The sequence below is a fragment of the Ctenopharyngodon idella genome, chromosome 6 (genome assembly GCF_019924925.1).
Source record: "Ctenopharyngodon idella isolate HZGC_01 chromosome 6, HZGC01, whole genome shotgun sequence".
Lineage (NCBI taxonomy): Eukaryota > Metazoa > Chordata > Actinopteri > Cypriniformes > Xenocyprididae > Ctenopharyngodon > Ctenopharyngodon idella.
In genome coordinates this window covers 1,841,311-1,853,578 of record NC_067225.1, presented here as the reverse complement: position 1 = coordinate 1,853,578, position 12,268 = coordinate 1,841,311, and the positions used below count along the sequence as shown (strand labels likewise).

General features: G+C 35.9%; 1 protein-coding gene across 2 annotated transcripts; it reads right to left on the bottom strand.

Annotated features, from left to right (window-relative positions):
* Window positions 1–2,418: 2,418 nt before the first annotated feature.
* On the bottom strand, window positions 2,419–9,717 carry psmd12 (proteasome 26S subunit, non-ATPase 12). 2 transcript variants are annotated; one of them, XM_051897542.1, is made up of 12 exons: window positions 9,459–9,717; window positions 9,064–9,123; window positions 8,839–8,967; window positions 8,546–8,653; window positions 8,319–8,423; window positions 6,220–6,369; window positions 5,954–6,088; window positions 5,196–5,308; window positions 4,893–5,067; window positions 3,280–3,357; window positions 2,776–3,005; window positions 2,419–2,599 (listed from the first exon to the last, which is right to left on the bottom strand). In XM_051897542.1, exons 1-11 carry the CDS (start codon window positions 9,564–9,566, stop codon window positions 2,796–2,798), a joined length of 1,371 nt encoding a protein of 456 aa, XP_051753502.1. In that variant the 5' UTR covers window positions 9,567–9,717; the 3' UTR covers window positions 2,419–2,599; window positions 2,776–2,795. The 2 variants fall into 2 exon arrangements, with proteins under 2 accessions (XP_051753502.1, XP_051753501.1); XM_051897541.1 differs by having other exon boundaries at window positions 2,419–3,005.
* Between the last annotated feature and the right edge of the window lie 2,551 nt (window positions 9,718–12,268).

The following is a 12,268-nucleotide window of genomic DNA, read 5'->3' as shown; positions in this document are numbered from 1 at the left end:
TAACTCCTGTTTTCCTCTCATGAACTCCCTCTGTTGCTCTGGCTGAAAGGATCAGGATAGATAGACAGGAGAGATCGCTCAAATGTCCTCGGATTGCAATCATCGCATAATTTAGAGGAAAATTAATAGAAATGCTCAGAAAAGTGACGTAAACATAGGGTATGTTATCAATATATTTCTAAATGTGTAAGCCTTTGGACTTAAAAACCGTAATGGAGTTGTTTTGTGCATTCTTGTGATCGTAAATAAATGGAAGCAGGTGCAACTGAATAGGTATGTGTTTTCTTTTTATGTCAATATAAATATCAGTTAGATTTAGCATGATTGATGTGCACTCCTGACATAAATTAATAAATTACTGTTACTGTAACCTTTTTTTATTGTAAAACATTGTTCAAATATTGATGCTGGAATCTTAAATCTTTAAGTAAAAGCCAAACGTTCGCAAGTTTGGATCGGTAAATCTTGAATGACTGTCAACTGTTGAAGGAATAAGTTTTTTTTTTTTTTTTTTTTTTTTTAATTGCAATATTAACAAACAGAACAAGTTGGTACATGCAAAAAAATAAACAATATAAAAAAAAAAAAAAAAAAAAAAAAGATTATGGTTCAATAGTAAACAGAAGAAACATGTAAGAAACTAATAATCCTAAAAATTAGAGAAGAGAAACAGAAGAAGAAAAAAATAGAGGGCAAATAAATAAAGAACCAAATATATTAAGGAAGAATATTAAACATGGCACAAATTCTGGATGTTTTCATTGCTTTCTTGTTAGAAGTTGTGAATGAATGAGTGTCACGTCCAACTTGTTTACTTCGAACCGGAAGACGCTCCCACTTTTGACGCAAGGCCTCATGGGGCGTAATATGATAAACTATTATTTAACCAAAAAAAAAAAAAAAAGTCAAAACTATACGTTTGGGATATGGCAAGGCTACTTGCACACTGCACAGCTGTTTGCAAGTATACAAACTTGAATAGAATTGCCATTTCAGTAAATCTACATTTTGATTTTGTGAAATGGGTATTATTACAGTAATAATAATAATATAAAAAGTAATTTCTTTGTTTCAGTTTCTGTTGAAGATTAGTGAGCAGCAGCTGGCACAGCTGGCATCATCTCCAGGTGGCAGACGGGTGATGCTGAGGTGATGCTCAACACAGGTGACAAAAAAATGATGCACATATAAGGAATTATACAAATCTGGAGGATGGTCTAGATTGTAATAGAGTCTTGTGTCTCCTGAAAGAATAAAACTGATCAAATATATCACTTTCAGCAGTGTTTATGTATGTGTATGTTTATGTATGTGTTTATGTAAGGGTTTTCTGTAAAATAACACTGCAATATTGGATTTATACCACTGTAAATGGTATGGGGAGACTTTTTATTTAGGTATATTATACACAATATATACTATATATATATATATTTTTTTTTTTAAATCACTTTTAGGAGTGTTTTATGTAACTTCAAAGGGCTTCCTGTAAAATGACACCAAGATTTTGTATTTAGAGCACTGTATATGGGAAGCTTTTCAATTTGGGTACACCAAATCCAGGTGGAAATCCCCAAAATGGTCCCTGTGCTTAGGAGGTTAATGATCAGGCAAGTTTAATATATGATGGTGGTCCGATATCTGGAAATCTTATCTTACTATCAGGGCTTTTGCTTACAATTTGGTCCCCCCACTTTGAAAATGTCTCCTGCGCCCCTGCCCAGGATATCAGCGAGGTACAAGACTGGTCGTTGTCAACTAAGTATGAAACTACATATTGTCTGTAAAATGAATATATACGGGTGTATAATTTTTTTTTATTTTTTTTTTTTATCTATACCACCTCTTCTCTTCCATCTAGTTACTTCCTCTACACAGCAAGCACAACACTGACTCTAGGTAAATGAGAAATCTAAATGTTCATAGATGGAAAACTTTTTCAATGATGTATATATTTCTGCCTCCATTTCGGTTTGTCATAAAAGCCATAAAAGATGAGTGTTTAGGACAAATGGAATTTAGACAAATGAATAAAGATTTATGCCACAATGTTTCAGACAATCATGTGCAGTTAAGTGGTCAAGCTGGGAGTGCAGAACAGTGGGTCTCCACAAACTGGGGAGTATGATGCATTCAGTGGTTACAACTGTATAGTTGATATTTATAAAAAAAAAAAAAAAAAAAAAACATTAAAAAAAAAAAATCTATTGGAATGACTAAGTTTATTTGGTTTTGAAAATAATCCTTTAATATATAATCTTTGTGTCTGATGGACATTAAAACATGCTCAGTAGGAATATTATGTAAATCAGGAATTATTATTTGTCGGTTTAATAATAATAGTAATAGTATTAATAAACTATGTTGCCTGTATATCCCCTGAATGGTAAATGAACAAACCCAGAAATATTTCTCAAAAAAAAAAAAAAAAAGTTTATTGTACATGCTGAAGCAACATTTGAATGCATCTTATTATGCTTTTTTTTTTCTATAAATGCCTGAAAGGAATACAAGGCATTTATTTAATACAAAGGGGAATGGGGTGTCACTGAGGTTGGGAGGCTTCACATGGAGTTGAGTGATTTTCTCTGGACATTAACTATAGTCAGAGTTAAACACAAAACACAGTAATCTTTAGTGCAGTGTAAAACTTATGACGGAAACTAACATTGTTATCTGTCATCTTGTAGTCAATAACAATTTAAACAGAAGCAATGACAGCAAACGGTGAAAGAAAAAAAAAAAAAAAAAAAAAAAAAGGAAAAAAATGTGTACCAAGGCCTGCCTGACTGGCTCTACTGGAGGTTGTGGATCATCTCTTCTTTGGCAATGAGATGAGTGGTTTTGTTGACCAGAGACATGAGAGAGTTCAGTTTTTGAGACCAATCATTCAGAAGATCGTTAGGGTCTTTAGGCCTCTGGAAATTAATGATACCAGCGAGGCGGTCCACTTTCGCATAGATGGTCTTGTTGACCACCAGGTTTGATAAGAACTCCTCTGATTCCTACAAGAACAAACAAACATGCAAGTTGAATACTACAACATTTATTGAAATGTTGAAATGCTTTAAATTCTGAGTTATTAAAAAGAGCAGGGTGAGGGAGGGACATTACAGCATTAAAAAAATATCTATAGTCTTAATTAATTAATAATATAGTACACCATTAAATCCATTCTCATCACTGTGACTGACAAAAATCCCCCAAAGCAAGCAGAAAGAAGCATTAAAAAAAAAAAAAAAAAAAAAAAGTTATATTTTATTTCATGACAGAACTCACATCAATAGAGAGGTCGAGCAGTGCTGCCATTCTCCCCATTGTGATACTTGTGTAATACTTTGCCATTATTCTGATGTTCTGGTAATGACAGAAAAATTATCAATTAGCAATTGTATGACAATGACACAACACAAATCATAGCTCAAAATAAACAGAAAACAAAACTAGATTAGTTCACTCATTTGTTCACCATATATTAATCATACAAATGACTCTTGTAACACACAGGGTGAACAAACATACAGTTCAATGCATGCAGAAGATATGAGATCGTTCCAGTTTCCCATTTTTTTTTAACCATAAATTGATTACGTCGCCAGGGCAAAACCACTTGAGTTTAAAACTCAGTTCACAACCTATCATGTCTTGACATAATGTTAACCAAATTTGATGACAATGAATTCCCTAGAGAAGTTCACCACATTCAAAATCTCCAAAATGTCCAACCTGAGCAAAGCTAATGAATGTCATTGTAAAAATTGTTTGGCTGAATGACAACGTGTGTACCGATTTATATACATATCAGTACATGTAACAAACAATATATGCAGTGCGAGTGCACCAAGTTAAACTGCAGCACTGTGTTCATTTACATGCACAGAGCTCATGATAACAGTGCTTTTGATGTATTAGAGCGTCTCAGTTTGCCAAAAATGCAGAGATGGATTTCGTGTGGAGCAAAATCTGCTCTAAGTTTGGATCACTTTTTCATACATTTGGGAATGCATTGTGTACCACCCATTTCACCAGATATATAATGAGAAGCCAAAAAAAGAAGATGCTTTTAGTCTGGTATGCTTAATCTAGACTAAACCTTATTAAAACTACAAAAGTTATTCATTCAAGAGCAGTGAGTTATTTTATCTTTGTCTTATGTTGTTTAATAAACATTAATGACTGCAGCAGACTTATTAGACTGCTGTCACTTTAAGAGCTGCATGGATCCAATAATGTTACACGTTTTCTTTCTCAGCTGTTTACATTCACTTAAGACGTAACCAACTGTGTTTACGAGGATACTTGCCAAAACGGCATTTTGACACTTTTTTGTGTGTATGCTATTTGACCATTTAGGCATGAATCCGAAGCCCACAGTATACTTTGCTTATGCTCATTTTGCTCTGTCTCGGAGTGCACACACAGAAACCTGCCTAGGGAACATTATCTCTTTTACGGTTTAATGCACTTTTAATAACACTTTAATATCAAGCATGTCCCACAGTTTAGCAACAGTAGACTGCATTTTACAACACTCACTTATTCGGCTGATTTGGACATTAAGTTTAGCTTAACACAGCTCTAGCATATAGCCCCTTTAAAGTAATAATATTACTATAAATTTGTATTAATATAAAATAGTTTATTTTACAAACTTTTAAAAATGCATCCTCACACAGATCTACGGCATGGCATCAGAAGATTTATGCTGAGTACTTCAGTCCACCTTTATGATACTTTGCATCCTTATTGAAGCTTAAAATCCATGGGTTTTGAACAACAACAAATTTTTCTTTGGAGTGAATGATTCTTTTAAGAGTCACAAGAACAGATAAACAATTTTTTAATAAAGTAAAACTTGGCCTCCCATATCAACAAAAATAAGCCTCACTCACATGTTCTACCACTCTGTTCTTCAGATCCTTCCATCTCTTTTCTCCTTCTTCTGAGTAGGTGAAGACATCAGTGTCAGGAGTTCCCATGGAACCCTCCCTCAGTTCCTTTCCATAATCCTCCACTACAGATGACCAGCGCATCAGCTCCATGGTGGTGAATTGTTTCAGGAGATCCCTGCCAGGGAAGAATGAGAAAGATAAACATCTCCACCTGAAGATTCTATTATGCTTGTGGTTGGCTGACTGCTAAGCCATATTTCTGAACCCTTGCAGAAAACTCCCAGTACGTTTTGGCTTATTTACCTGTATTTGGGTATTTCCTCCAGTTTCTTATCAGTGCTGATTCTATGAACTAAATCAGACTGTTCATTGTCATAAGGAGCCAAAATCACATAGAGCACCACACTCTTGAGAGCCTGAAAGATACACAAGACCTTTTCAGTTTTAAAAAGCAATAAATTGCAAATAAAGTGATTAGCTATGTTTCCATCCAAAGTTGTGAATTTAACTTGTGCATAAATTTTGAATATTGCATAAAACATTTGCAAATATAGCAGTGTTTCCATCCCATGTATTCATGAGAACAATTTCAACCCTTTTCCTGTGAAATTGTTGCAAAATATCTGGAATAAAAATGGAAATTGCTACAATCAGGGAAGCCACTGTGGCTCCTTTTTTCTACAGCAGACGAAACGCAATAAAAATGCTGTCATGCTATCTTGCGTCCAGATGTTTGGGAATACAATCATGTGAGAGGTCATTATACCAAATCATTCTGATGACTTTCAGAATGATCAAACCAACATTTGAGATGCTATGCAATGAAAGTGCCACTAGTAAGTCCAGTTATCCAATTACATCCATGGTTTGAGGCAAAGTCACATAAGTTATGTTGCGCATTGAGGCATTTATGCAGTAAATGTGTTTCCATTGTAGTTTGTGTGCTTTTCTTCTTATTGAATTGATAAAAATAGGTCAATGGAAACATAGCTAATGTTTCTTTGTATTACTAAGGTGAACAGCAAATCTAAAAAAAGAAGTCACAAGACAAGATAAGGTACCTGCTGCCATTTGGATGCGTCTTCTAGTATACAAGGAGTGTCATATATAGCTCGGTAATGTTTGCATATGGACAAGTAGGAGCCCTCGTGCAGATCAACTTGAATCATCAGATTATAATATTTCAGTTTCAAATCCTAGACAAGCAAGAAAAGTAAGCGGTTATGTAAATGGTAAAACTGAACGCACCTCCCATCAAGATTATAAACTGAAAATGAACCAGAGAAATACAAAAGAATAGAAGTTTCATCAGAAAGAGGATGAAAACCTCAGTGCCCTCCTCCTGGAAGAACTTAGTGTTGATCTTTTTGCTAATGATCTGTGTGCGAATGTAGTCCTTGACAGCAATGCACAGCCTCATCTGCTCCAGAATGAACTCCGCCTTCTCCTTCTTCTCCATTGAGCCATATGTTTCCACCTGCAGAGAGCATGAGAAATGTCTATTCAAAACAAGTGTGAATGCTTCAGGTTAAATGGTTTTGTACATTACGAAAGATGATTGTGTTTTGGGTGAATGCCTATAAAATTGTAAAGCATTGAATTTTGAAATTCCATTAACTTTTGAAGTACTTAATTTGAGTTTATTGCCCAAAAATAATACAGCAACAGATTACCAATATTTGTTTAGAAATAAACTTAGTTGCTTGTAAGAAAACAATTACAAAGAACTGGTTACAGCCGGTGGCAACCAACGATACATGAATTTCTAGAAGTAATTTTTTTCTATAACATTAACAAAAATGTTCAATCAATGTTGGCTAAAATGGATTGATTACTATTGATTACTTGGATATATTACTACCCTTGATGTATCCTCTCTCTTTTTATTGTAATTATTTTTCTCTTTTTTCCCCTTTTGATTTATATATTTTGTTTTAGTTTCTTGTTTGGCAAAATGTATGCAAAAGTAATGATAAATTTGAAAATACTTTATTATAAATTTCATGATGTGACTTTAATATACAAGCCATATACAAATACAGGTCCAATGCCAGTTTCTAGTCCTGTTGCTGGTGTCAGTAAAACCCCTTCATTGCTATGTGCTGAATTGTACAGCAGCAGGTGTCCATCCTAACACTGAATATTCCAGTTAGTTTGAGGCCTTAAAGGCACAGCATGTAATTTTCACCACCAGAGGTTCCATATTCAAAACAATAACAAAGGCGTAGCTTGATGATGCTGTGAAGGAGTGTGGAAGAATGGGAGTTGTTGTCAATCCAACAGGACTCATAAAAAATCATGTTCATGGACGAGGTAATGAAATTAAGTTTTATAACTGTTACGTTGATTCACATGATTTTATTTCATTCGAATGAATTAGCCAGAAGTAACGTAATGTTTAATGCTAAATTACTACACATACATGTCACTTTATTTGTCGAATTAAATGGTGGGGTAACGTAGCGCAGTTTTACATGTTTAAAACAATCATACTCTAAGTACATTTGAACGTACCCACAGCATTTGCCAAAAGGCTGACTTACTATTTATGTATAACACATTTAATTACACTGCCATAGACTTGTTCACCAGACTTGTTAAGCAGTGTTAGGAAATGCTACACTGAAATTGATCCTTGTTTTATTTCTCCTTGTCCAAAATTCATCTTGGGTCATTTGATTAACCCCTGCGCAGGGCTTGACATTAACTTTTTTTGCTCATCAGCCACTGTGGCTAGTGGTTTTCCAAAGTTACTAGCCACTCAGCATTTTCAGCTGGCCACAATTTTGACATCAATACCATGGGGGAAAACTGCCATTTAGATATTTTTAATATTATCTCATAATTTGGCAGCAGGTATTTTAAGCTGCTGTCACTTTAAGTCCTGACGCATGGATCCATTATTCTGTTGCACGTGTTTTCTTTCTCCACTTTTTTACGCTCACTTAAAATATAACTGACTGTGTTTACGTAAATACTCGCCAAGACTGGCATTTTGACATTATTTTGTGTATATTTGACTGTTTAAGCACAAAAAAGAACTCAATTTAGTACTTTGGGTGGGTGCACAAAATCTGCAATACGTGCAATCCCACGCCGAAATTCAAACCCTGTAACACCAACGATATTGATCCAGAGCAAATGAAACGAGTGAGTGAGGGGAGGTGGGTTTGTGTGTCAACTCACTGTTGGAGAGGAGAGAGAGCAAGAAAGCGTAGCTGGTATCGTGTATCTATTATGCGGAAAATGAGTATTGGAAGAATTTCAGATATTTCAGTATCGATATGTATCGAAAAAGCGATATTTTTGACAAGTGAACAAAATATGTAACACTGTGCTAGTGGTTTTTGGATATTTTAATGAAAAAATTGTGTCTTTAAGAGTATGATGATGAGGAGGCAGATGTGCAAATCTCTTAAGACTCACCTGCAGTTCCTGCAGAATGGATGCAGCCTCTTTCACCTCTCCATTTTGCTCTTTGATACAGGCCAATGTTTTAGTCAGCCTGGCACGCTCAATCTCCACATATATCTGCAAAAACATTGATATTTAGCATGACTAAAGAGTAAAGCTTAGCATTACAACAGAGTAGAGTGATCCAGCTTATAAGAAATAAATCTGATATACACAATAATAACAGAAGGAACTGAGACCTTTCCAGCGGTGACCGTGCGTAGCGTGTCGATGAGTCGGAGTTTGATTGACAGGTCACTCACAGCATCCACATATGTATAACATTCCTGTACCATCTTTGCAACAGCCTGCAATGGAAAATTATGAGAATGTTGTAACCATATATTTTATTCTGGGAAATCAATGATAAAGCATCTACACATTATATATATATATAACACAAAAAGACGCGTTTAGACTGACAGGCTGGTACAGTTGGTCGAAATACATTTTTATTTGGCATCTTGACCTTAATCACTGGCAGTAACCCTACCTGCTTCAGCTGACTTCTTCTCTTAGACAGTAGCATGATGTTTTCGTTCAAGGCATCCCAGTCTTTGGCTTCATAGCATATCTGAACTATACCCACCAAGATCCTGGAGGTGGACACCATATCTGAAGCCTGGACAGGAGTAGCACAAATGCAAACAAAAAGCAGCGCATTTCAGAGCTAAGAATATTGAACCTACAATTAAACGAAGCACAGTGAGACACTTACCGTTCTTGTTTGCTTCTCTAGTGACAGCAGACTCTCGATGGCCTCCTGTAGTCTGCCATCCTTAAAAACAAAAAAAAGAGTATGTTAGGGTTTCTCTGTCGCGATTTTTGCTAAAGCTAATGTTATTCTGCATACAGCAGTAATTGTTTATAAAAGGTGAAATATGAGGCATGATCAGTGAAATATCTATGGCTAAAAACCTAATCATATGCCCAAGTTACTTTGACAGCAATTTTCTGGAAGGTTTATGTCTGCATACGAAAAACAATCGTTTTACATTAAATGCGCAACAGTGGTTTATATTAAATAAACCAATCATATAGTTTAATGCTTAAATGATTTGATGAACGTTAGCTTTAGCACGCAGCATGACTCAGCCGCTCATTCACACTTACTCTGGCCATTTTCTCACACTCAGGCAGACGCTGATCTACAGTAACACTGTAGTCAACCTCCATCTTTACTATCCGTCCATCTGATCGTTCAACTCTGTCCTCAGCCATTGCTGCTGCTTATAAAAGGAAGAATTCGCAGTGAATCTGATAACTACAACCCGAACAGCTCGATGTAAATCTTCTTCCGTTTCTTCGTACAGAGCTTGTTTGGCGTTGGGCAGACCAGCTATTCGTGCATTACCGCCTCCAACTGGACAGGAGTTTGAAGCGGAGAAGAGGGAAAATATCTGTATCACGTAGGGTAGGTTATGACATGTGTTGTATTTAAGGCTGGGTAGGCAGTGTTTTTCACTTTTTGTTATGCTGATTGAAACTCTTTTTATATCCTGATAATCAATAATAGAAGTGGTCTAAATATTAAAAAATGTACATATATGTGGAAGGCTGCATCCGAAATCATACTATATAATAGGCAAAAAACAGTATGTGACAAAAGAAGTATGTCCAAATTTGCATTACTCATAAAACAGTAGGCAAAAAGTACCCGGATGACTTACTTCACCCGGCGAGATTCTGAAGTGTGCATACAATGGACACTTTACTATTCCATTAGGTCTCGGGAGAATTGTGAATGGCAGTGAAGCAACACAACTGATGCAGGTAGGTCACATGATAATGACAACATGACGAATGTAGTACATCCAGATTACATTCATACTACACACATTCATACTATATAGAACTTTTTTAGCGGTCGTGAAGTAATTACTTATTCAAAATAAGTACCTAAGAGAGTATGCGATTTCAGATGCAGCCAAAGTCTTACGACCAAAAAATGTTCGTCCAATCATTGCATTCGGTCCGTAGAAATGAATCTGCAGCAGTCAGGTGATACAAGTCAGCAGCCTTTAAGTTGGTTACGTTCATTATTATTGTAATGGTATGTGCTTTGAGAGCTGATTTAATTTAACGCCGTCTCTCGTGATGCTTTGCAGACTCTGCTCTGGCTACGCGCGTTCATGTGTTTTGGAGGAGGCGTGGAATTGGAGAGAGCTCTGAAGGAAGGGTGAGATCTTATGCTTTCAAATCTAGCTTCCTCTCCGAAATTGCCTACCATACCTTAGATATTTTAAACCAGGGGTTCTCACTTCTGGCCCTTGAGGTACACTTTCCTGCAGTTTAAGGGTTGGAAAAAAAATCTGTCTGTAAACTCTCTGAAGGAGTGACATAAAACAAAAACATTACATTGTTAAGGTCACTTAAGTTAAGGATATATTTTATTTTACGTGGTGTGGGTCCGCATGGGGGCCGACATGTAAAAATCACATGGCTAGATGAATACCACTTATCTCAGAATGAAGAACCCTGTTCTACAATGGTATTGACAGCTAACATATTTAACTTTTGTGCAATGCTGCATCCACACTACTTGTTATGTAAGTCTAAAACGATTATCATATCAGCCAAGGCTGTTTCCAAAAAGCTTATAATCCCAAGTAGATTCTAGAAACTATTGGCACAAATGGTCTTTATGATCTACTTACAATGCTTTTGGAAAAACGCAGCCCTGCACAACATAAAAAGTTATGCATCTTTAATACATTTTGCAGGAATTATGCCTCAAATATTTTACAGTATCAGTATCTTTGAGTGAATGCAAAACCCTGAAAGAAGCATGTCATGGTCATGTTTGATCATTTCTATTCAGACACTTTTATTTTGAAGTTTTTCTATTTCTATCACTTCTGAGTTTGAGTCAAAGCCACTGGAAGGCAAGCCTGCAACCTATAGCCAAAAAAAGCATAACAGCTAATGCTAATGCTCCGCCCCCGGTGGTACGCAGGGAAGGAGACCAGAGGCAGTTTTTTGAATGGATGTCAGTGGATGAGAGGCTTCACTATGCTGATTAAACAGCTTTTGTGGGAAAATAGCTAATCATTTAATTAATGGACAGCCTGTTTTCTAATCTTCAGCATGTTTTACACTAAACAACACTTTCGTTGGTAACTATATGTAGATTTTAGCTTGATAAAAATGTATTTTTTTTAAGAGAAGGCAGACTAGGGAATGTTGCAACTGATGTCACTGCCATTACACAATAGGCTGAGAGGTGCCGCACGTGATTAAGTTAGCCGTTACACTTTCTCCAATGGTAAGAGATACAGACTCTCTTATCTCCCTATAATAATACAATCTCTGTTTGAGTCATGTGTTTATTTCCTGTTTCCTTTGTTTCCATGGTGTCTAGTATGCCTCATCATAGTTACCCATTGAGTTCACCTGTCTAGTTTAGTTGTTTGTTTCCTTTGTGTATCCTCAGTTTCCTCTGTTTTCTGTTGGTTATTGTCTTTGTTTAGCTGTGTATTGTTTTTCCTCATGCCTGATTGAGTATTTTGCAACTTCAAACAAATCTCAAATCTTCCTTTCTTAGGCAAGATCATTGAAAAAGTTGTTGTCAGTCAGTTGAACAAATTCAAACAAAACCAAATAGATATTTGTATAGTTTGGTCAATCTGGTTTCTAACAGCATCCCACCACAGAGATGGTACTCATAACGATAATTAATGATATTTGCTGAAAGATTCAGGCAAAATATCAGTACTGATATTAATATATTTTAGTGTTGCCTTTCACACTGTCAACAACATACGACTGGAAAACTGGGTAGTTTGTTGTATGAATCTTGCATGGTCAAAACAATAACTAAATCTGCATACTTTTATCTTCATCTAATCTCAAAATTAGATGTTCTATATCCATTCAAGAGAAACCAGCCAGGTGGATTCCTCATAGTCCTTCCCCAAAAGACC

Coding starts and splice junctions, on each gene's coding strand:
- psmd12 (XM_051897541.1), bottom strand. CDS start 9,566: ATGGCTGAGGACAGAGTTGAACGATCAGATGGACGGATAGTAAAGATG. Junction 8,654..8,838: donor GAAGAAGTCAGCTGAAGCAG/GTAGGGTTACTG, acceptor TTTCCATTGCAG/GCTGTTGCAAAGATGGTACA. Junction 6,089..6,219: donor TCCAGGAGGAGGGCACTGAG/GTTTTCATCCTC, acceptor TTGCTTGTCTAG/GATTTGAAACTGAAATATTA.